The 24,310-nt window shown below is 44.3% G+C and overlaps 2 protein-coding genes and 1 pseudogene across 2 annotated transcripts in view; all 3 read right to left on the reverse strand.

Annotated features, from left to right (window-relative positions):
* Positions 1 to 1,584: 1,584 nt before the first annotated feature.
* Positions 1,585 to 21,982, reverse strand: LOC139659972 (P2Y purinoceptor 14-like). The gene is made up of 3 exons (XM_071538005.1): positions 21,802 to 21,982; positions 4,693 to 5,737; positions 1,585 to 2,734 (listed from the first exon to the last, which is right to left on the reverse strand). The coding sequence occupies exons 2-3, from the start codon at positions 5,733 to 5,735 to the stop codon at positions 2,713 to 2,715; spliced, it is 1,065 nt and encodes a 354-aa protein (XP_071394106.1). The 5' UTR covers positions 5,736 to 5,737; positions 21,802 to 21,982; the 3' UTR covers positions 1,585 to 2,712.
* On the reverse strand, positions 6,834 to 9,498 carry LOC139659973 (uncharacterized; annotated as a pseudogene).
* The window catches only part of LOC139659975 (transmembrane 4 L6 family member 5), a 29,429-nt gene continuing 16,188 nt past the window's right edge, over positions 11,070 to 24,310 (reverse strand). The window contains exons 6-7 of the mRNA XM_071538006.1: positions 11,372 to 11,563; positions 11,070 to 11,270 (exon numbers count right to left, since the gene is read on the reverse strand). Of these exons, the coding sequence (XP_071394107.1) occupies positions 11,070 to 11,270; positions 11,372 to 11,563 (393 nt within the window). The remainder of the gene's footprint in view (positions 11,271 to 11,371; positions 11,564 to 24,310) is intronic.

Consider the following 24,310-nt stretch of genomic DNA (forward strand, 5'->3'; position numbering starts at 1 on the left):
AAAGTGACCTTCATTTAGTGATTTTAAGGGTTTTAGGGCAACATGAACTTTATCTTAATGGGAGCTGTTGTCCGCATGATGTCAGGTGATCTGATGTGATGATTCTGAATCTGTTTCAGCCTCTCCAACAGATCTCACCATCAGACTAGTTCTCCTGCTGCTGACTGTGGTGTTGGTGGTCACTCCCCTCTGTTTCTACTGCAAGGTAATGAACATCTTTATTCAGTAGAGGATTGGGTTAAATGAAGTAGTTAGACTGTGTATTTTTAGCTAGAAGACAGGTGTGATCCAGTAACAGAGACGGCTGCTGTCATGTCTCTCCAGGCCACCAGGGGGCAGAAGCCAGGAAGAGAGGAGAACATCGAGCTGGATTATTATAACCTCGGTGGTTCCAGTGCTGAAGGCGGGCCGGGTGAAGAGGCAGGAGCCCAGGGAACAGAGTAGGATCTCCAAGGAGCTCATCTCACTTCCAGATGGATCGCTCAGCTTTCACACAACCGTCCATCACCTTAGTGAAGGATTTTACAGACAGAGCTGTTCCCTTTGAAGTCAGACTGACATCACAGCAGGAAAAACAGGATCATTGAAAAGGAAGTCAGGACATTTTGCTGTAATGACGTTCCCAAACTCCCAGTTTGTAATGTGTGAAAACAAAGAGCGCCCCCTGTCTGCCATGTGGTAATGCAGGTGTTGAATGTCTGTCCATCAGCATCACTAAAATGCAGCCAATCAGCTGTCAGCAGTGAAGGCTCACAGCAAATCAGATCACAGTTATGACTCCTTGATGTGAATATTCATGACAACAGTCCCTGTCAAACTGAGAGTCTCTAGCGTGTAGCAAAGACAGAAATTAACAAAAACATACTTATGGCATAAATACTGTTTTAGAAATCGATGATAATTGTTTTGAGATTGTCATTGTGACTTTAATCCTTTTTTATTCAGTTTATCAGTTTTCCCATTAGTTCAGGTCCATTTATTGTCGCAGTAATATCTACAATATGAGGTGTGGAAGAGGTGGAGAAAGCCTTCAGGGATTGTGAAGAAGAAAGAGACACAAGAGTCACACATTTATATTCATCAGGGTCCAATTCAGAAACTGAAGAAAACAACAACAGGAAACTATTAAATACTAATCTCTATAAAGAAATGAATAAACAGTACAGAGCAAAACAAACATGTCAACAGTGCCAAATTGAAATATTGTTCCTATATAACAGTGATTCTGAACCTCAACCTTTTTCATATCAAGGACCCCTAATTTACTACATATCAGAGCCACGGATCCCCATTTGATGAGATTTTGTCTCTCAAATCTGAGAATATTTTTTATTGTTAGATATGATTTTGCCCTAAATTCCATGACTATCTGTATTGTAGGTAGAGAGATAACAGAGAAACTATGATCAAAATAGTCATTCTTCTACATTCTCTAATTGTGTTAACTTCTTGTAAATTAAATAATAGTGAAGTTTAACAATTCATCAATGTTCTGGGGACCCCCTGGAACCCCCTCAAGGACCCCTGGTGGTCCCCGGACCCCACGTTGAGAAACACTGCTATATAACATATATTGTCGCTGTTGAGGAAAAACCTCATAACACAATTTGGTGATTTTCCTGTTTTAATTTTAATTGAAGTGTCACATGCTCCTCTATGGGTTGAGAAAATTCTACAACCATTGAGTTTATGAAACCTTTTCTAAACCAATTAGATAAACTCAAAACTGCATGGTGGTCAAGCTAAAAACAAAGCTGCTTTTCTTAATTCCTGAAAAGTTGATGTTTTGGAGATAAGAGGTTTTCTCAGGTCAGCAGCAACATGTTGGCAGCTCATAGCTGTAGGGCTTTCCACTGGTTGGTAGAGACACTGAAAACAGAAGAAGACCAGGCTTTTACCTTCAGAGAAACTTTTATTTTTAGACCAGCCTGAAGATCTGAGGCTGGAAAGCTTGTTTCTCTTTTTAAATCTCTGTACAATAGATCATGATGTGCTTCAAATGTATTGATTTAGATGTGTAAGCTTAGTGTTGTGATGTTGTGTGAAGCTTCAGGCAGTAGACTTGGGAAGGAAAAGCAAACTTGTGAAAAGATTTTAAAGAGTCTATCGTTCATCTTCATGAGTGTTTGTACTGACTGGCTGTGACGGTCCGAACCTCCACCAACTTTACCACACAGGAGAGGAGAGAGGAGACGGTCTGGTGGTTTTGGTCCGACCCAGGTCTGGATAAGACTGTCAGCTAATGCTAAACACATCTACAAAACTCATTTGTATATTGCTTTATTTTGTTATTATTCATTTTGTTACTTATCACTTCTATCCTGTAAACACCTTGTGTAACTTCAACATTTACATTTTTTTAGTTGAAGATTTTTCTTGAATTAAAAGTTTGCATGGTCCGATCTTGATGAGCTCAGGGCCCAAGAAACCCATTTAAGAGCTCAGACCTAAAACTTTTCTACTTTTTCTACTAAAATTGGCTTTTTTTTAAGAGAACTGTGTTATAGAGCTGAATTTTTATATTTTCTCTGTTTTGATTTTTGTTGTTTGAAACTCAAAAAACTGAATAAAGACAAAAAGTGGTTGAGGAAAACGAAGTGTCCGTCCTGCTGAGTGTGTTCCAGCCTTTCTGCAGTGGAGGAAGTCAGTCTGTGTGTCTTTACAGCTCTGCCTTCTGATTCTCATTGGTTTCAATGCAGCACAGCCATGTTTTTACAGTTTGGTGAGCCAGACTCTGAAAGTTAAAGATGTGAACTTTATCGAAAGAGCGCTGCACTTCAAACAGGCTGTCAGCAGTCTCCTACAAACAGCAGGAGCCGCTACGCTTTCAACAGCATCTGATGACACCTAATGCTCTGTAATATCTAGCTTCATTAGCACTGATGACCACTAACTTGTGTAGTAAAAATAAAAAAGTAAACCATTCTTTACAGGATAATTCATTTCGTTCATTATTGCAGGAGCATTACTTCAGAAAAAGAAACAGTTATTACAATAATTATAAATATGATAAATCATCCTGTAACCTGGGAAATCACCAGCAGCTCCCACACTAATACTGCTGAACCTCAGTAACAACCTCAATAACAACAATAATGATAATAATAATAATAATGGTAATGATAATAATACATTTTATTTATATAGTGCATTTCTAAGTATTCAAAGATGCTTTACATTGTAAACAAGATATACAAAAACAAATGAATGACAATTCACTAAGTGTGTGTGTGTGTGTGTGTGTGTGTGTGTGAGAGAGAGATACATAGATAAATAAAGATAATAATATATACAGACATTTTACTTTTTGTGTGGATTCCCTGCAACACATTTCCTGAGTTAAAACCAGAGATATCTATCTATCTATCTATCTATCTATCTATCTATCTATCTATCTATCTATCTATCTATCTCCTTAGTGGAATTTATGCTCAAAGGAAATTAATTGACTGAGGGAGTTTATCTTGAAATTTAAAAAGTTGTGGGTGTTTTTAATTATTTTCAATTTCAATTATTTTTCCACTTTTTGTTCCTCCTCTGTCTCTCTCTCCCTCTCTCTCCATCTCTCTCCCTCTCTCTCCCTCTCTCTCCCTCTCTCTTCTTCTCCTGAGATCATCTGCTGGTTTTCACTTCATGTGTTTCCTGTCATTCTGTCTGAAACAACCCAACAGAACAGGAACCAGGAAGCGTCTGAAACAGCAGCAGTCGTCAGTTTCCAGTCTGATGAGCAGCAGGAAGGAGAAGCGGCTTCACTCCAACAGACACTTTGATCTCCTCCTCTCCTTTCCTATCTCCTCCTCTTGTCTCCTCACCCCTCACCTGTCCTTTCTTTTCCTCCCCTCCTATCCAGTGGCGAGGGAGCATCTCTTCTCCTCCTCTTGTTTCCTGAACCCTCTTCTCCTTCTCTTCCCTCTCCTTTCTCCTCCTTCCCTCTCCTCTCTTCTCATCTTTGCTTCCTAGCCCTCTAGTCCTTTCCTTTCCTCCCCTCCTTTCCTCCTCCTCTCCTGTTTCCCCACTCTTGTCTCATCCTGTCCTTTCCTTCCCTCCCTTCTTCCTTCTCTCCTCTCAGCATTTCTTCTTCTCCTCTTCTCTCCTATCTCCTCCTCTCCTGCCTCCTTCCCTCTCCTCTCCTGCATATTACTGAGTCTCTGAGTGATGGTGAGTGGGTGTCTCCTCCTCTCGTTTCCTCTCCACTCCTCCTTTTCTCCTTTTGTCTCACCTTGCCTCCCCACCCCTCTTGTGCTTTCCTTCCGTACCTTCCTCTCCTCTCCTTTCCTCTCCTATATGTTGCTAAGACTTTGAGCGATGGAGAGAAACTGTTTCCCCCTCTCTCATCCTCTCCTCTCCCCTTTCTTGTCCTCCTTCCTTGTCTCCTCCTCTTATCCTTTCCTTCCCTCCCTTCCTCTCCTCCTGTATTACAGAGACTCTGAGCGGTGTTGAGGCAGCATCTCCTCCTTTTCTCCACTTGTCTCATCTCAGCCTTCCTCTCCTCTCCTTCCTCTCATCTTTTCCTCTCCGCTTCCTCCTCCTCCTCTTCTTGTCCTTTCCTCTCTCCTCCTACTGTCCTTTCCTTCCCTCTCTTCCTCTCCTCTCTCCTCTTGTCTCCTCTCATCCCTCCCTCTCCTCTCCCCTTCCTTCTCCTCTTTTCTCCTCCTCTTGTCCTTTCTTCCCTCCCTCCCTCTCTCCTCCTACATGTTACTGAGGCTCTGTGCGGTGGTCAGTGAGCGCCTCCTCTCTCCTCCGGACAGTTTCCGGAGCAGCGACTCCCTGAAGGTGCGGCACATCAGGAAGTAGATGACGGGGTCGAGGCAGACGTTGAGCGCCGACAGGAAGAGCGTCGCCTCCTTCAGCTGGAACAGCAGGAAGCGGCTGTCCTCGCCGAAGCCCGACGCCGGCATCTGGCTGAGGGTGTACGGCACGCGGCAGGCGTGGTACGGCACGAAGCAGACGAAGAACACCGCCAGGATGCTGAAGATGCTGCGGTTGGACTTGCGGCGGACGTCGCCGCCGTCCCGCCGCACCCGGCGGTAGGAGCGGTACACCCGGCGGGCGATGGAGGCGTAGCAGAAGGCGAGGAGCAGCAGCGTCGCCCAGAACAGAGCCACGCTGAACAGGGTGGACACCCGGTGCCACTGGACGCCCAGCGGCGTCTTCAGCTGCATGCAGTGCCGCGAGTTGTGCTCGTCGGCCGGCCGGCTGGTCAGCACGACATTGGGCAGGACGCACAGCAGCAGCAGGCTCCAGGTCAGCAGCGCCAGCAGCCGAGCAAAGCCCACGCTCTGCAGGAGGTGCAGCGAGGGCGAGCGGCCCAGGGACGAGGCGCAGGAGGAGGCGCAGGAGGGCGAAGAGGAGGAGGAGGAGCACACGATCTTGACGTAGCGCTCCAGGCTGATCAGCCCCATGAACAGGATGCCCACGTACATGGAGGAGTAGAAGAGCACGGCGGTGTAGCGGCACACGGCGGCGTGCAGCCGCCAGCCGCCCAGGCCGAGCTCGCCCGCCACCCTGAAGGGGAAGGAGGCGAGCATCAGCAGGTCGGCCACCACCATGTTCTTCAGGTAGACCACCAGGCCCGAGTCGCTCGGCACCCGGAAGAAGATCCAGGCGGCCAGGCCGTTCAGGGACACGCCCACCACGCAGATCAGCAGGTAGAGCGCCGGCAGCACCTGGCGCGTGAAGACGCTGCTGAAGTCTGATTGGTTGGTGGCCAGACGGGTGGAGTTGAACTGATCCATCCCTGGAAACAGACAGAAACACTGTTTACACTCTGGCTTCTGCACAAATAGGCTTTTACAACAACCCAGTTGCCAGAATAAAATGTTGGCATTTTACGTTTCTGCAAACCACGGATACGCTGAATCTCAACGTTTCTGAACCAAAAATACGTTTCATATCAACATTTCTAGATACGTGTATATCAACGTTATAGTGTTTTAACCACTGGTGGCGCTTTTGGCGTTTTGAGGAAATAGAATGAGTAGGCTATAATAACCATTTTCATTTTCACACCACATATTTAGAGCATGTGGAACAATTAGATACATTTTTGTTCGGAATCGCCCAGTTCTCGTATATGCGCTTGTTTACGGCCTATGGCCATAATTTAATTTTCTGTGACATGCACACATATTTCCTTTATGAAATATGAACACAATATTCTTAACAACCCCCGAAATGATTGGTTCTTGGTTCCTGTGATAGGAACGGGACGCTGTGATGAGGTAAATTAATGTTTAGAATGTTGCACATTCTCTGCATAATGTTGCACAGTTTATGTTGTTTACGAGTTTATGAGTTCTATGTAAAGTGTCATTTACACAAACCCTGATGAAGATTCGTCACCTTAATAGTGCACTTAAGTAATTTACTAATTTCACTAGCAAGGACCACACCATCAACAAGATGTATTTAAATGATTTATTGAAGACAATGATGAGCGTAGTTCTGGTAGTCGCATGCGTTGTGGGGAGGCTTCTTGGGGAATCCGCCGCAGCGCCCGGGCAATGACGGACCCCCTCAGGACCCTATAAGAAGGAGGAAGGAGAGGAAGAAAGAATAGGGCAGGGGGGAGGGGCGCAGAATACGAGAGCGAAAGGGGAAGAGAGAGTTAGGATGGTATATTTAAGGGGTGCCGGAAGAGGCGCGGTTGAGGTGTGGTCCTGCTCCTGAAACTCGCTAGGTAAGCTTCAATTCACTAGCAAGGACCACACCATCAACAAGATGTATTTAAATGATTTATTGAAGACAATGATGAGCGTAGTTCTGGTAGTCGCATGCATTGTGGGGAGGCTTCTTGGGGAATCGGGCAATGACGGACCCCCAAAAACCTCCAGTTACTTAAGGAGACGAGATTGGGCGGATCTGAGATCTTTGAGATCTGAACGGATGTAGCGGTGATATGTTTGGGAAGACCAGCGGCCCATGAGTTGAATGAAGTGTTCTGGGACGCCGTTGCGGGAGGCTGAAGTGGCGGCTCCGATCCTGAAGGAGTGTCCGGAGTAGTGAACGGGGGAAATGGCGGACAAGGAGAGTACGTGGCGGAGGTGATGGTGGAACCAAAATCCAGTAGCCACTCATCTGGATTCGGAGATGAAGAGAGGATCTGAAGGTGTTGTGTTCTGGGATTTCCGGAACGCGGAGTAGTCTGCGAGAGTCTGGAAGGGATTCAGTGGCGATTGGGCTTGGAAGTAGAAGATGGGTGTAGGCGGACCGGATTGACTGGTTTTGGTTTGTTTTAGGTAGAATACCATGGTGTCTTCCGAAAAATGAGTCTTAAATGTCTGAAATGCAAGCGTGGCGACGTGGGTCGAAGTGGACGGTTGAGGTGGTGAATTCGGAGCATCTGAGGAAACCGAAGAAAGCGAGTAGGAACATGGCTTCTAGGGTTCGAGCTACATGGGGAGTGCCATATCCGGAGCGGATGGTGTGGATGCAGGCCAACAGTAAGTCGGCAGTTAGAGGAAGGCGGCGAGGATCTTTTGCTGGCTCTTGACGTAGGAGTCCTTTGAGGAGTGAAGTTATCTGGGGATAGCTGGAGGCTAGGCTCGGACTGCCGGTTATGAGCTTGGAGAAGAAGCTGATGCCGCTAAGATAAACTTTGATGGTGTGTGTTTTGATGGCCATCACGGAATGGGCATAGGTAATGAAACTAGTCAGGCTGATTAGATCGAACGACGGGAAGGTTATATTATGCTGGACGTGAAAGTAGCGGAAACGTTTCCAAGCTGTCCAGTAGGATGATAGGGTTGTGGGTGATAGGCTGTTGATGATGGAGTTCTGGGATTCGACGATCAGGGGTATTAGGACAGGATTTACAAGTTGAAAGTAAATGCTGAATATGGAGGAACCGGCGTTGGGAAAGGATCTGCATGAGGTGCCAAGCTTCTAAACTTCTGAAACGAGAAACGAGAAAGAGAGTCAGCGATGGCATTGGAATGGCCGGGAACGTGAGCTGCGCGGAGAATTTATTGGTGAGTAACGGAGTGCCAGACGAGGCGGCGCATGAACGGCATGATGGATGGAGAGTTGGAGCATCCTTTGTTGATTATGTCAATGACTGCGAGGTTGTCTGAGTAGATGAGGATGGCCTTGCGGGACCATTCGTGACCCCACAGAATAGCAGCGGCTATTATGGGGTAGATCTCGAAGAGAGCGGAGGAAGCGACCTGACATTCGTTTGCGAGCTCTGGGGGCCATTCTGTTGCAAACCATCTTCCGTTGTAGAAACGGAGCTGCATCCGTGTACAGATTGATGTCATGCGGGTGAGTCAGATGGTCATCATAAAAGAAGGTGATCCCGTTCCAGTTGGCGAGGAGGTTGAGCCACAGACGGAGTTCGGCGCGGCTTGGACTGTCCAGGGAGATGGAGGTCAAGAGAGATGGGGCGGAAGAAGCGATGGATAGCAGGTGAGAGATAAAGGCCCGCCCTTGAGGAATGATGTGAAGGGCGAAGTTGAGATGGCCTAGGAGGGAGAGAAGTTGGCATTTGGAGCAGCACGGGGCAAGCAGGAAATTGGAGATCAGAAGGCTGATTCGATTAAGCTTTTCGACTGGGAGAGAAGCCTGAAACAGGATTGTGTCGAGAGTGATTTCGAGGAACTCAAGGGATGTGGAGGGGCCCTCTGTTTTCTCTGCAGACAGGGGAACCCCGAGGTCGGAGAAAACTGAAGTCAGAGTGACCAGGCCAGAAGCGGGTGGCGATGAGGGAGGGGAAATGATAAGGAAATTGTCCAAGAGATGGACGAGGAACGGAATTTTATGGTTGTTGGACAGGATCCAGCAGAGGGCTTCGGACAGGGTGTCGAAGATTTTGGGGCTGCTTTTGCACCCAAAAGTGAGCCTGACCGCGAAGTAGTATGCACCTCGCCAGCGGACACCGAAGAACTGCCCGAAGTCGGGGTGAATAGGGAGAACCTTGAAGGCACTGGTGATGTTCGCTTTTGAGAGCCACGACCCTTTGCCGGCGAGTTTAATGAGGGCAATGGCATGGTTGATGGTGGCGTAGTTAAGGGAGAAGTCCTCGCTCGGAATCAAGCTATTGATGCTAGGGATGGAACTGCCGTGGGGTGCTGAAAGATCGATGATGATGCGTTTCTTTCCGGAGTATTTCCTGGTTGCGATACCGAGGGGGCTGATGCGGAAGTTAGGAAAAGGAGGATGAGCAAATGGGCCGATCATGAAGCCTTCTTTAACTTCCTTGGCGAGCAGGCTATCGACTAACTCTGGCTCATTTGAGGCCGACAGAAGATTTTTGGCCTCGAAAGAAATGGAAGGTTGTGCGGAAATTCCGGGGTGGAAACCTTCTTTAAATCCGTTTAGGAGGAACTTGACGAAAGCTAGATCGGGGTGGTTGCGAAGAGCTGCTGCCAAGGCAGGGATGTTAATAGGTGTCGAAAGGTGCCTACCTAGCTTCTGCGGAGTGGGGTTGTGCAGGCATGCAGGGCGGGCGTGGCCACCGCCGCAGAAGGAGCAGACGTGGAGGAAGCGGCACTGGGACATGTTGCAACCGGCATCATTGAAGTTGTTGCATATGGTGCGACCTCCTTGGTGCCTTTTTTATAGATGCCCTTGGTTATGGGGAAGGTGACGGATGGGGCAGATGAAACAGACTTTGGAGGTATGGGTGCTGGTGGGGCCGCTGATGACAGGCGAGAGAACGCTGAAGCCCTGGTTCGGTTTTGATGTGGCTCGGCGGGAGCGGGGATGGAGCAGGAAGAGGCTGGGTGAGATGGGGCTCCACAAAGGGGGCATGTAAGGGCTGCACGGGCCGCGAAGATACGACAGTAGGTTTCTGTGTCGAGAACGCCCCAGTATGTGGCCTCGTTGAACTGTTGAAGGCGGGCGGCAGCTTCGGAGGCGAAGTGGATGTGGTACTGGTAAAAACCGTTGCCTCCGAAACGGAGGGCCAGATTAAGGTGGCCATGTAGTCGTCAAGTTCCTGGCGGCAGGTGGGAAATTGAGAGCAGAGAACGTCTCTGTAGAGAGAGAAGGCGTATGCAAACTCGGCGGGTGTAAGTTCTCTGGAACGGGTGGGTGTTCCCTCTTTCAGGCGGAGAAGGGTGACTTCGTGTCCTTCAAGGAATCTATCGACGGGTGGTTGGTGGAGGGAAGGCATGAGAAGGCGTGCGAGATCTATGTAATTACCGTCGATGATTTGTTTACATAGATTAGTGGGAACCGGAGAAGGACGGGAGGCGAAAGTGTAAGGAGGACGAATGGGAGGATTAGCTGTAGACAGGGTGAAGTTGACGGTTGCCTGCTGGGCTGGAATGGGTTGGGAGAGAAGACCGGAGTTAGGTGCAGCAGGAACTTGCTGCAGCGAGAGCTGTGGAGGAAAGCTGGGTGCCGGCATCCCGGTGCCAGAAGCCCCGGCTAGAGCGAGCTGCTGCGATTGCTGGTAGTAGGCGGCAGGGGGCGCCGGCATCCCGGTGCCAGAAGCCCCGGCTAGAGCGAGCTGCTGCGATTGCTGGTAGTAGGCGGCGGGGGGCGCCGGCATCCCGGTGCCGGAACCCCCGGCTGGAGCGAGCTGCTGCGGTTGCTGGAAGTAGGCGGCGGGGGGCGCCGGCATCCCGGTGCCAGAAGCCCCGGCTAGAGCGAGCTGCTGCGATTGCTGGTAGTAGGCGGCGGGGGGCGCCGGCATCCCGGTGCCGGAACCCCCGGCTGGAGCGAGCTGCTGCGGTTGCTGGAAGTAGGCGGCGGGGGGCGCCGGCATCCCGGTGCCAGAAGCCCCAGCTAGCGTAAGCTGTTGCAAATGCTGGAACTGGATGGCGGGGGGTGCTGTGTCATTTGCCCTGGATGGTGTAGGCTGCCGGTGCTGGTGATGAGAACCTAGGTGGGAGGTGGGGGGTCCTGGAACTCCGGTGTCAGGCGCTCCAACTGACGTGGCTAATTGTGCGAGGTATTGACGGGAGGTGGTTGCTGAAGCCCTGGTGTTATGTGGTCTTGCTGATGACCCGATTTGTTGCTGCACATTTTGCTGCCTTCGAGCTGGAAGGCTGTCCGTGCGATGAAAAGGAATTCCTTTATCCTTGAGAGTTTTTTGGAGGGTGGCAACGGTCCAGTCGGAGATCTTAGATGGAGGCTGGCCGACGGGGGACCTCGCTGGAGCGTGGTGACGCTGCGACCGCCTGCGAGTTGTGAGGCCGACATGAGCGGAACGATGGCGGGGGGCTGGAGTTATCCTCGAGGGTGAAGGAGTTGGAGAACTGCGGCGACGGCGATGGATTGGCCTTGAATCGCCGCATCCTCTTTTTCCTGAGGAAGGTGGTGGGCTGGGAGACGCGGAGGATTCATCCGGTGAACTGTAGTAGTCTCGTATGTTGAGGAGCGATGAACCGGGCGGGATGTGGACCATGGAAGGGACTGAACTAGCCAAGCTCGCCCGCGACCTGGCCAGCTTTCGGGCCGTAGTAAGCAAGGTTTCAGGCACCGTGGCGACGGGGAAGTTGTCGGCTTCTGCTGCCGGTGCTGATGGCGTGGGCTGGAGGGAGCTTTGGGCTGGGCCGTCCTGGTTCCTATCGAAAAGGTCATCGTCCGACGGGGAGAGGGAGATGAAATCCATTCCCTGAATGAGGTGAGTGGATGAATTAAATTGCTGGTACGGCGTGGAAGTGCTTTAGAGCAAAGTTGCTTGTTCTCTGTACTGGCGCAGAATACGAGAGCGAAAGGGGAAGAGAGGGTTAGGATGGTATATTTAAGGGGTGCCGGAAGAGGCGCGGTTGAGGTGTGGTCCTGCTCCTGAAACTCGCTAGGTAAGCTTCAATTAAAGATAAATGATTTTAGCCGGCTTTCTCTCCAAAGCCCAGCGCACTCGTTGCCATAACGACGGTAGCCCGGACAGATTTGGCAGTGACACAGCGCGTAGCAAAGCTCATTGATTTCAACGGGGCACCTTTATTTGACACAATTCATTCATTTATTATTATTCATATTGCATGTCCAAAGGAAATGCAGTCAAACCTGTAGCCTGTCTCAAGTTCCAATCATTCACTTATTCGTCATACTCATTTATTGGCTACAGTCAATAATAAAGTGTACTTATTTCTTCTTCCTCTTCTTCTTCAATGGTCATACCCCAGCGCCAGACAGAACAGTGCCTCCCCGAGTGCCGTGAGAGGACTACAGTCTAGCTTTTTATATGACAATTAAATGTGCATTTTCAATAAAATGTATTTGAGGGGAATAAAAAATAAAGAAATGGCGTTCTGCTGTGCTATTCAGCTCATGTCTTGGCTGTCTCTTGAATTCTGATCTCATTCAGCTGTAAAGGAATTAGTTGTAAACAGATTGACAGGTAGCTACATTGTGTATTGACTATTTCTGTTGCTGAGTGCAATGATCATGGCAAGCTGCATATTTATAGGAATAGAGAACCAGATTAATAGTTCTTTCATTTATGAAGATGGAATATATAATCTATTTCAATTATCTCAATTATCAACCATACTATTGAGTGTGTGAGACAGACGGGAGAGTAGCATGCTCTTTCAACCCGGTCTCCTATGATATCTTTAACAATTCTCAACACAAAAACACGAAAGTGTCGTTGATAACTCAACAATACGATAGGTTCATGTTATGGCCATCTGTTTTAATTATTTCACCTTCAATTCTGAGAAATCAAGGTTTTTTTTGTCACTTTTGGACGATAGCGGAAGGCTACATTAGCCTACCCATGATCCTCAGTGAACGTTACTATGAAAAAAAGATATAAAAGATATATCTACTGAATATATCAAATGTCTAGTACAGCTGAACTAGTAATTACACTGCATCTAGATGATCTATGTTAAGAAAAAGTAAAGATGTTGGTTTATTTCAGATATTTTAGCCAAAACACACACACATACAGATCGTTGGATGACGTGGCTCACGGAACGGCTGTTGTGGGCGGACTTGGCGTGTTCGACTCCTGACGAACGCGTCAACGTGAATCTTCATACTGAAATATGTTACTCTCCAGGTCGAGACCTTTTCAACGATGTATTTGGTTTAGCTCTACAACAAAGTTTTAATTTTCTCATTTCAGGGACACAAGCCATATCAGGCCTAGTTTCAGAGAGCACTTTGAAGGCCCACTATATAAAATTAAGCTTTTTGTTTGTTTGATTTTTTTTTTTTTTTAGGGGAAATAGTGACCAAAATAGGTCACCTTCAGAGATTACAATACTGCTGACAATCTAGGGCATTACTACAGGCTTGGAGGAAGGCCTGAAGCCCTAGCACTTCAGGCCTAGGGTTAGGGTTAAGGCTGAAAAGACCATAGGCTACTATTTACACAACCCTGGAGATTTTTGCTATCTTTATGATTCTTCGTTTTGGGATCTAATGTCAGCATGACATAACCCATTCAATCAGAAACAAACAAAGATATAGATAAAGATAGACAAATATAAAGATATATCTACTGAATATATCAAATATCCAGTACAGCTGAAATAGTAATTACACTGCATCTAGATGATCTATGTTAAGAAAAAGTAAAGATGTTGGTTTATTTGAGATAATTTAGCCAAAACAGGAGTCGAATGCGTCAAATTCACCCACAACAGCCCTTCCGTGAGCCACGTCAGCCAAAGGTCTGTGTGTGTGTGTGTGTGTGTGTGTGTGTGTGTGTGTGTGTGTGTGTGTGTGTGTGTGTGTGTGTGTGTGTGTGTGTGTATTCGACTCCTGTTTTGGCTAAAATATCTGAAATAAACCAACATATTTACTTTTTCTTAACATAGATCATCTAGATGCAGTGTAATTACTAGTTTGGCTGTACTAGATATTTGATATATTCAGTAGATATATCTTTTATATCTTTTTTCCAGAGTGACGGCCGCTGAGGATCATGGGTAGCCTTCCGCTATCGTCCAAAACTGACCAAAAAAACCTTGATTTCTCAGAATGGAAGGTGAAATAATTAAAACGGATGGCCATAACATTAATCTATCATATTGTTGAGTTAACAAGGACACTTTCGTGTTTTTGTGTTGAGAAATGTTAAAGAAGAATTCTGATCCGAAAGAGAATGCTACTCTTCCGGATCAGAATTCAAGAGACAGCCAAGCCATGAGCTGAATAGCACGGCAGAACGCCATTTCTTTATTTTTCATTCCACTCAAATACATTTTATTGAAAATGCACATTTAATTGTCATATAAAAAGCTAGACTGTAGTCTTCTCACGGCACTCGGGGAGGCGCTGTTCTGTCTGGCGCTGGGGTCTGACCATTGAAGAAGAAGAGGAAGAAGAAATAAGTACACTTTATTATTGACTGTAGCCAATAAATGAGTATGACGAATAAGTGAATGATTGGAACTTGAGACAGGCTACAGGTTTGACTGCATTTCCTTTTGACATGCAATATGAATAATAATAAATTAATGAATTGTGTCAAATAAAGGAGCCCCGTTGAAATCAATGAGCTTTGCTATGCGCTGTGTCACTGCCAAATCTGTCCGGGCTACCCGTCGTTATGGCAACGAGTGCGCTGGGCTTTGGAGTGGAAGCCGGCTAAAATCATTTGTCTTTAAATCAGCCTATTGAATTACTGAAGTGCACTATTAAGGTGACGAATCTTCATCAGGGTTTGTGTAGACTAAATGACACTTTACATAAACTCATAAACTCGTGAACAACGTAAACTGTGCAACATTATGCAGAGAATGTGCAACATTCTAAACATTAATTTACCTCATCACAGCGTCCCGTTCCTATCACAGGAACCGAGAACCAATCATTTCGGGGGTTGTTAAGAATATTGTGTTCATATTTACTAAAGGAAATATGTGTGCATGTCACAGAAAATTAAATTGTGGCCATACGCCGTAAACAATATGAGAACTGGGGGGCTGGGGATTCAGAACAAAACTGTATCTCATTGTTCCACATGCTCGAAATACGTGGTGTGTAATAAAATATACAATTTATGTAATTTCATAACCAGAAAATGGTTATTATAGCCTACTCATTCTATTCCCTCAAAATGCCAAAAGCGCCTCAAAAGCGCCACCAGCGGTTAAAACACTATAACGTTGATATACACGTATCTAGAAATGTTGATATGAAACGTATTTTTGGTTGAGAAACGTTGAGATTCAACGTATCCGTGGTTTGCAGAAACGTAAAATGCCAACATTTTATTCTGGCGACTGGGTTGTTTACAAGCAAGGAAGACAATATTTTAAATTTCTATAGTGTTTGTACATGTAGTCCAGATTCTCCCTGCAAGCTGCAGCGTCTCCTCAGTGTAAACAGGAAGTGATGCAGCAGCAGAGCAGAGCGTGTCATCAACACGAACTGCAGATTCTCTCCCGTTTGTCCAAATTAAACCTCAACCCTCACATCAAGAAAATGAGTAGAAATGCTCTGAAAACCAGTGGCATTAGCTCGTCCCTCTGGCAGATGTTTGTTGATATTTGTTAAGAAAATATGTTTTTTCACACTGAATACAAGATTAAACATGAAAACGATAAGATCAAATGCAGTGTGGGGAAAACTGAACCGTGGTTTCCTGTGATGATAGTATGATGAAGTGTGAAGACCAGACAGCGTCGCCCAGGCAACAGTCAGATTACTCTGATAAAAGGAGGTTTGCGGTGGTGATGCTGGAAGCTGACAGCTGTCCGGTAAGTTTGGCTCGTCAACAAACACTTTGTTGGCAGTGAAAATGAACACCAATTGCTTGGAGGATTTTCAGTATGTGGAAGTTTTCAGTAAATTCAAAAATCATCTTAACACTAGAAAGGCCGAGGGGTTTTGGATGGGCAATAGGCCGTCAAAAGAAGAGGGTAAAATAGTTAGAATTACTATTTCCTTGTGTGAAAGTATGTCTATGGAAATTCATTGAGGGACATTTTGAAAGCTGAGATATTTCAGTTCTAAAATTCAAAACCAGCTCTCATCTGAGGGCGGCTCTGCATTTCTCGTGTTTAGTCGTGTTGTGTCAGGTGTGAATGTTCAACCTGAGTGAGAGCAGGTTGAGTCATAATCTTGAGTCGTACTCTCAGTGTAAACAGGAAGTGATGCGTCTCAGCCCCACTAACTGAGCCGCTGTAGATTCTCCCTGTTTGTCCAAATTAAATTCTGCTGTCAGTTTGCTCTCTGGTGGGAAATCTTCTCCACACAGGAAGAGACCGATCCAGACTGAAGAGGGAAAATCCAGAAGAGTCTCCTGAACAGCAGCAGAGAAAGCCGGACTCACCGACATTAGATCAGATCTTTTCCTCTCTGGTTCCTTTGGTGTAAAGCAGCACAGACAGCTTTACTGACCTCACCACACAGGGCTTCTGGGTAATGAAGTCCTCACAATTCAAACAGTTACCTCTCGCTGCCATGTGGGGCCGCCAATGTGCAAAGCTGCCTATAGTGCAGCTTTAAGTTGTTAGTGCTCTCTTAGTCACAAACATCCCTCTTAAACCTTGTTCAAATGGAACAAGTATTATCTGATATCTCATATAATTCATGAATTACTCCCCAACCTCTGCGTTGCATGAAGCACATTCATAGAGAATGAAATTCTAGATACAGCTGTATACAGTCAAGACAGAGGTGTGACCAAGTCAACTTTGCTTGAGTCCCAAGTCAGTTTCAAGTCTCAAATCAAGTCCCAAGCCTAAATGTAGATCACCAAGTCAAGTCCAAGTCAAGTCCATGTCATTAATGTCAAGTCTCAAGTCTAAATGTAGAACAGCAAGTCAAGTCAGAACAAATCAAGAGTCCAGTATCAATTTAATATCTTAAAGAAAACAAAATATCTAGGACTTTTCAATGCAATATGGTTTTAATAGGATAAAAACTTGGTAAGAGCATCATGAGTTTGATTTCTATAATCAGTTTCAACTTCAATAAATTCAATCATTCCATACAAATTCAGAAAACAGAATTTAAATTGAATCTGCTACATTAACATATCGAATACATAATTCTCAAATTACGCTCAGGCTTGTGTTCAGTTCAGTCTCAAACCTGTTTCCTTTTGTCCTGCTGCTCACAAAATCCCCTTTTACTCACAAAAAACCTTTTATATTCATGGACTGAACACACAGTACAGTGCGGACACGCAGACACGCACTCAGCTCACATCAAAAGCGCCTGCAGCTCCTGTTGATTCGTCCTGCTGTTCAGACATTTCCCTCTACAACCCATTCATCCTGTCCAAGGTAGGAGGTAAACTATTCCTGCTTCAGGGAAAGTCCCTCCGATCCAGAGTGGGAAAGACAGACATACAGATACTAAGGGACACAACAGATAAGAGATAATACAGTAACCTGCACTAACCCAATGTTTCTGCTATGAGGACATTTAGGCTACACCTTAGCCTTAACTTTCACTTCTTCTCTAACTTTCACAGCCTCTTTTTAAAGTGAGGACTGACAAATTATTAGGCACAACAAGTTATTTATTCTAGTATGAAATGTTAAAATCTTGTTTTCCTTAAAACAAGAGAAAACATTTGCCAGTGGAGTGAGATTATTTCGCTTTTCACTGTTTCAAGACGTTTCTTGAAACAAATGAACGCATCCTGAAGTAAGGCGGGTCACTTCAAGTCGATGTCACTTGATTCAAGAAGCTGGGTGTGTCGTCCAAAATCCCTCTGGAAAATATGAATGACATTTGCAAGAAATGGCAAAAATAAAGTCTGTGCTAACAGAGACTACCAGCTATACTACGTTTTGTTCCAGGAAATAAAATACACCAACTAATGTCAGATTTGTGAATTTTCATCCTTCAATTATGTTTATTATCAAGCTTGTCGCTAGCAAGATGCTAATCGTTAGAGAGAGAGGACTACGAGTCGTTAGCTAGCTGTCCGTCAGTTTGACGTGATGAGCTAAATATACAGTATATGAACAATAACTGTTGAATGCAACGCTATGGAAATTATAATAAATTTAATGTTCAGCACAGTCAGGACGAGACGAAAGGTCCAGGAAGTTATTCATCACTGCTGCTGTAGTCCGCTTTCCCTGATGGTTAGCATTTTGTTAACAAAAAATTAAGTAACTAAAAGATCAAAATTTACAAAGCTGATGCAGATGGATGTATTTTAAACCTCTGGGGGAAAAAAACAGCTTATCTTGCAGGTCACAGCTCAGCTCTTATTTTGGCATTTCTTGAAAAGCCCATTCATAATCTCCATAGGGACTTTGGACGACACACCAAATAGTTTACAAAACGACGCAAAATGACGACTTCCACTTGCGGCCTCTATAGATCAGCTGGTTCAAAATGAGGTAAAAGTAACTTACAATCCCTGTTTGTGTGATGGAAGTTCCAGCTGTGCTATTTCAGCTGAGAATTTACATGGAAACCTGGGTTTGGGTGTTCAGAGGAATGTGAGGTGAGATCAGTTGCGTCAGTGGGATTGCATCACGGACAAACAGCACTGTCTGAACTGTGTGAGCTGTTCTGCCTTGTCTCTGTGGATGTCCGTGGCCTCGTCTCTCCGCCACATGTCGCCTCATCTCTTCTTCTCTTCTCTTCTTCTCTTCTTCTCTTCTTCTCTTGTCGTTCCTCATGTTCTTGTCTCTGTTTTCCCGCCACCTGCTGCAGCTCAGTCGTCCCTCTGTGACTCTGTGGCCCGCCAACGTTTCTAACATTTATTTTTTTCCTAACAAGGTTTTTTTTTTTTTTTTTTTTCTCCTTGGGAGTTTTTCCTTGTCTGCGCTGGGGCTCTAAGGCTGGTGCAGTCGGTAGGTTAAGACAGTGGTTCTCCGGGGGGGTGGGGTCCGGGGACCACCAGGGGTCCTTGAGGAGGTTCCAGGGGGTCCCCAGCAAATTGATACAGTGTTAAACTTCACCATTTCTTCATTTACAAAAAGTTAACACAATTGACCGTTTGCAAAATAATGATTGACATAGCGATCCACCAATCCGTGCTTAGCATCCGTCTACTTCCTCCGACATGTTTCTCTGACAGTTCCAACAGAGCCTCCGACACGCACTGAGAGTTTGGCTCAGAAGTACAAAAGTACAAAAGTATGGCTTTTGTTGCAGCGGTTTGACTCTGACAAGGACATAACACGGTAAGGGGAACGTCGGATTGTAGCGTCTATGGTAGCGTCCGTCTTCAAAGTTTGTCAGACATAGCAACAGTAACTAAGGGGCAGTGTTGGGAATAACGATTTCAAAGTAACGCGTTATTCCCGTTACTGTAATTCCATTACTTTTGGCGGTAACTAGTAATGTAACTAATTACTTTTTCAAATTAAATAACGCAATTACAATTACTGAAATTTAAATGGGCTCGCTACTCGTTACTTTACGTGAAAGTGGCGGACGACTTCAGAGGATTATCCGGTTTATGGTCATCCGACCTTATGGTGGCGCAAGTGAATCTAAAGACTACCGGTCCGGTAACTTCGCCACACAATGGCCGACAGTTCAGGCGCGAGCTTCCTGTGCTGGAAATACGGACGTTATTTTTCCCTCCTCGAGATAAAGGACAAAAATGTAGTGGTGAGCTGTAGCTGTTTTCATCATAGTGATAATGGGCACAATGATAGATAAAATTTGACAGTTGTCTTGTCCCACACTGTGCCACAGCAACACTAAAATAATATAGCTATGTGTGCATTAATACGAGAATTGAAGCAGACATTTAAAAGTAACGCAAAAGTTACTTTCCCTAGTAACTAATTACTTTTATTATGCAGTAATTGGTAAAGTAATTCAATTACTTTTTGAGAGAAGTAACTAGTAGCTGTAACTAATTACTAATTTTCAGTAACTTGCCCAACACTGCTAAGCGGGGAGGTAGTTAACAGAAATGTTGCAAACTATCAATTAGAGAATGTAGAAGAATTGTTGTTGACTGTTTTGATCATAGTTTCTCTGTTATCTCTCTACCTACAATACAGAATACAGTCATGGGATTCTGACAATAAAAATATTCTCAGATTTGGGTCCGAGACACAAGATTTCATCATATGGGGGTCCGTGGCTCTAATGTGGACTAAATTAGGGTCCTTGATATGAAAAAGGTTGAGAATCAGTAGGTTAGGACAGTGGTTCTCAACATGGGGTCCGGGGACCACCAGGGGTCCTTGAGGGGGTTCCAGGGGGTCCACAGTAAACTGATTAATTGTTAAACTTCACCATTATTTTCATCATTACACAATTAGAGAATGTAGAACTTTGACTGTTTTGATCATAGTTTCTCAAGTCAAGTCAAGTTTATTTATATTGCCCCTTTATCATAAGCATGTCTCAGAGGACTTTACAGAGAATGTGTCTAGCTAGATCTAACTAAACACAAACAATGGTGAACAAAATTATATAGGACAAGCATAGCGAAAAACACAAGGTAGGCAAGAGCAGATTTTCTCTACCTACAATACAGATAGTCATGGGATTCTGGACAATTTGGGTCCAAGAGACAAAATCTCAACAAATGGGGTCCGTGGCTCTAATTATATGTCTGATTGTCAGGTTATGTTATTTTATATTTTCAAATTCTTGCCTTCGTCTATCCGTTTAGTCTGCTTGCTTTAGGATCACTTTTATATCTATGAAGTGTTTTTTTTTTCTTTGTTATTATGTTTAATTGTGCTGTTATCTGTTATCACTTTATCCTTAATTTCACTCATTTGTATATCTGCTTAGCTTGCCTGGTTGTTTTGTTGTTTTGTTTTTTTTATCTTAAAGTTGACTGTACTTTCTTATTGTATGTCTGTATTGTATTTCTATGTCCAGGACCCCAGGAAGACTAGAGGCATATCCATGTGCTTCTAATGGGGATCCTTAAATAAACATAAACATAAATGTGGACTAAATTTGGGTCCTTGATATGAAAAAGGTTGAGAATCAGTAGGTTAGGATATGTACAATGTGTAGGCTGTTAGTCTGTTTCTGTGTGTCTTGCTCTTCCTGATGTTGGTTCTAGATCATTCTGTTCTATGGCAGTTAGATCTAGTCAGCCTCATTCTGTGTAAAGCCCTTTGAGACAGAATGTGATAAAGAGCTGGAGAAATAAACAAACTGGAACTTGAACTGCAGTCTGCCCTGATGTGGTGAAATGAACTGGAAGAGACTAAACTGCATTATTCACATTACAGTCAGAGTTAGTCATGTTAGTCTGTTGGTGAGTTACAGGAATCAAATCACCTGTTGCAGTGAAACAGAAACCAATCCTGAAGGACAGCTGAAAACATAATTTATACTCAAAGAGAAATATGTGTGGAATCAGACAGCTAACATATCAGGAAATGTGCTCCAAATTAACATATTAAAAAAATGGTATAAGGTAATACACCAACTGTGCTTTGAAAAGTGGTAAATAAATAAAGAGTATTATTATTATTCAGAGGTGGGTTTTGTTCCAAATAAAAAAAAAACAAACAAACATATTTGTCCCCCCAATTCTTATATCCAATATCTTAGGAATTTCCTCAGAGTAAAGTATAGCTATACCATTATGGCTAAAATGGCTGCAATAACCTTGTTTAGTTTGCTTGATCTTATTGTCAATATTAGTCACAATTCTTCATGATTATTATACTACACTTTTGTCTTCTTATATCAACTATTTTATATCATCTTGACTATTTCCAACAACATTAGGTCTTAAAAATGAAATGTTTTGGCATTGCTGATATGCCATTATTGCACCGTTATTAGTTGTGGATACAGATATATGATTATACATTATTACTTGTGCAGCCTTTATGATAATGACATGAATTACAGTTTTGAGTTTTTGACTCCACAGTATAAATGAGCCAATGTTGCCATTATAGAGAGAGAAGAAGAAACTGTAGAAGAAGAAACTGTAACTGTAACTAATGGAGCCAGGAGAGTTTAAAAGATTTTACTCACCGAATAAACAAACAGAACGCCGTCCAGTCAGGTTCCCATACAGACAGAGTGATGCTGGAGTGTAATGTAATGTAATGTTAATACAATGTGATGTTAATGTAATGTGCTGTGCAGGGCTGTGTTGGAGCAGTTTGAAGGGACTCTGGTTCAGGAGAAGACAGTTTTCTGCTGCCGGAGGAGAAAACTCACTTCCTTCTCTCTCTCTCTCTCTCTCTCTCTCTCTCTCTCTCTCTCTCTCTCTCTCTCTCTCTCTCTCTCTTTCTCACTCTCCGATATTCACTCTTAAGAAACATGGTTCTAGCCTTTTCTGGTGCTGCAAAGAATCTTTTAGAATCCATAAAATGTTCAAAATCAGCACAAACTTTTTCTCCCTCTGATTCAGCAGCAGCATCCTCAGTCGAACCCAGACAGACACTCAGGTTCCTCTTTTTTGCTGCCAAGCCGTCAAAAGCGTCCAGACAGATTAGATCTCTAGGCTTGGCTAACAGTTTCTTACTCAACATTTCTTTCTCTCTAACAGTTGCACGCTTACTGTGCTGATGTGGAACCTACTGGGCAAAGTTTACATCAAGAGAAAAGAGAACTCTTCTAACATAGCTCCCACCTATTCAGTTGAAACTAATTATTAATATCACTTGAGTTATTTTCAATTCTTAAATGTTGACGTACACGGGTTCTGTTGGCTCCGCTAGAAATCATTCAGGTCAGTGGAGGCGCTCTGTACCGAGTAGAAACCCAGCGGCCCCTTGTGGACAGCGGCTCCTTTACTCCGATACTTTGAAAAATTTCAAACTTTATGTTGGCAGCCGACTGTCAGAATCTGTCGTTTTCAACCAGAAGTGATCAAACCACCGAAGAAGCTGAATGGTCGGCACAGAAACTTGTACATATTTGACTTTTTATTCAAGATGTGATGATCTGGAGCTAATATATTGTGATTATTATTTTCAATGAAAATATGTTCTCCCTCTTTTTTGGGGGGTTAGTGTTGGTATAAATAACCTTTATAAGACGTATTACCTTACTACATTATTTTTGTTTTCGAGATTTTTTTATTTATGTATTTTGTCAGCAGTATTTTTACTTAACTTAACGTTTTACAGGTTTAGTCATAACTCATAATTATTTTCTTTATCATGGTTTGGTTCTTGATTTTAACATAGCCTACAATGAATGCTTTTTGGTTACAATCATTTTTGTTTCATTTAGGACTTTTTATTTTTCAAATCAAACATATTGGCCCCGATTTGATCCCATAAAGCTACAGCTGCTATTGATAGCTCTGTAGCTAGCCAGCTATCATACCTTAGTTCTAGTTAGCTGTCGCTAGCTTGCTAACCCAAACAAGACTTTAGCTGCATTTGGACTGGTTCACTCATTCACTCACTCACTATTGCCTATGCCAGTGATTCTCAACTGTTTTCATATCAAGGACCCCTAATTTAATACACATTAGGGCCAAGGATCCCCATTTGATGATGTTTGTCTCTTGAATGCTAATCTGAGAATATATTTATTGTCAGATATGATTTTGTCCACTTGGGACTTGACTTGAGACTTGTGCCTCAAGACTTGAGACTGACTTGGGACTCGAGCAGAGTTGGCTCGGTCACACCTCTGGTTGGTTGGATTACGTTCTCACTCCTAATGAACAGAAGTGCAGTTCTCTTGTTGCCGTTGAACGAAAGCTTCTGAGACTCTGAGGCAGGATTCACAGCACCCACTGACTCTTCACCCAGTGAGGGAAATGCTGAGCCAGCAATGCCAACACTTTCAGTTTCAGCTTCGACTTAAAGATCTCTCTCCCAAAACACACACACAAAAAAAAAATGACCCTACAAAAGAAAAACAATCACCCTAACCCAGACTGTCTGTATTGCAGGTAGAGAGATAACAGAGAAACTATGATCAAAACAGTCATTCTTCTACATTCTCTAACATTCTCTTGTGGTAACTTCTTGTAAAACAAATAATGCTGAAGTTGAACAATTCATCAGTTTGCTGGGGACCCTCGGGAACCCCCTCAAGGACCCCTGGTGGTCCCTGGACCCCACGTTGAGAACCAGTGTTTGTCATATAGTGAACTACATGGCCAACGACTTAACAAAGTTTCAGTTTCACGACAAACCGGTGGATGAAGTGTGTTTGAGCCGTTAATTCAGACAGCTGGTCTAATTCCTCAGATCGGCCTGTATTTTATACATGCTGGTTGTCTGCATGACTTGCTTAATTTTTTCAGTCTTCTCCTTTTGGTTTTTGGTTTACTCACACACACACACACAAACACACACACACACACACAAAAACACACACACACACACTTTCTTTCTCACGCTGTCTGTCTGTTCCTCTTTCTCTCTTTTTGTCTTCTTTTTGACTTTTTATTCTCTCTCCTTTCATTGTGCCTGATGTTTTATTTCTTTCACTTCATGTTCTCCTCGTTCTACCTTTTTACTGAGTGAAGCACTTTGTAACCTGAGTTTAGGAAATTGTGATATGGTTTTACTTA

The sequence above is a fragment of the Centroberyx affinis genome, unplaced genomic scaffold (genome assembly GCF_046629955.1).
Source record: "Centroberyx affinis isolate AG114_WGS23_722 - 3 ecotype Tasmania unplaced genomic scaffold, CSIRO-AGI_Caff_v1 ptg003181l_1, whole genome shotgun sequence".
NCBI classification, from domain to species: Eukaryota; Metazoa; Chordata; class Actinopteri; order Beryciformes; family Berycidae; genus Centroberyx; species Centroberyx affinis.

Excerpts from the sequence above, each read along its gene's own strand:
- LOC139659972 (XM_071538005.1), bottom strand. The coding sequence starts at position 5,735 with ATGGATCAGTTCAACTCCACCCGTCTGGCCACCAACCAATCAGACTTC. Across the intron at positions 2,735-4,692 it reads GCACAGAGCCTCAGTAACAT|AGTCTGGCTCACCAAACTGT; the intron begins GTAGGAGGAGAG and ends TTTAACTTTCAG.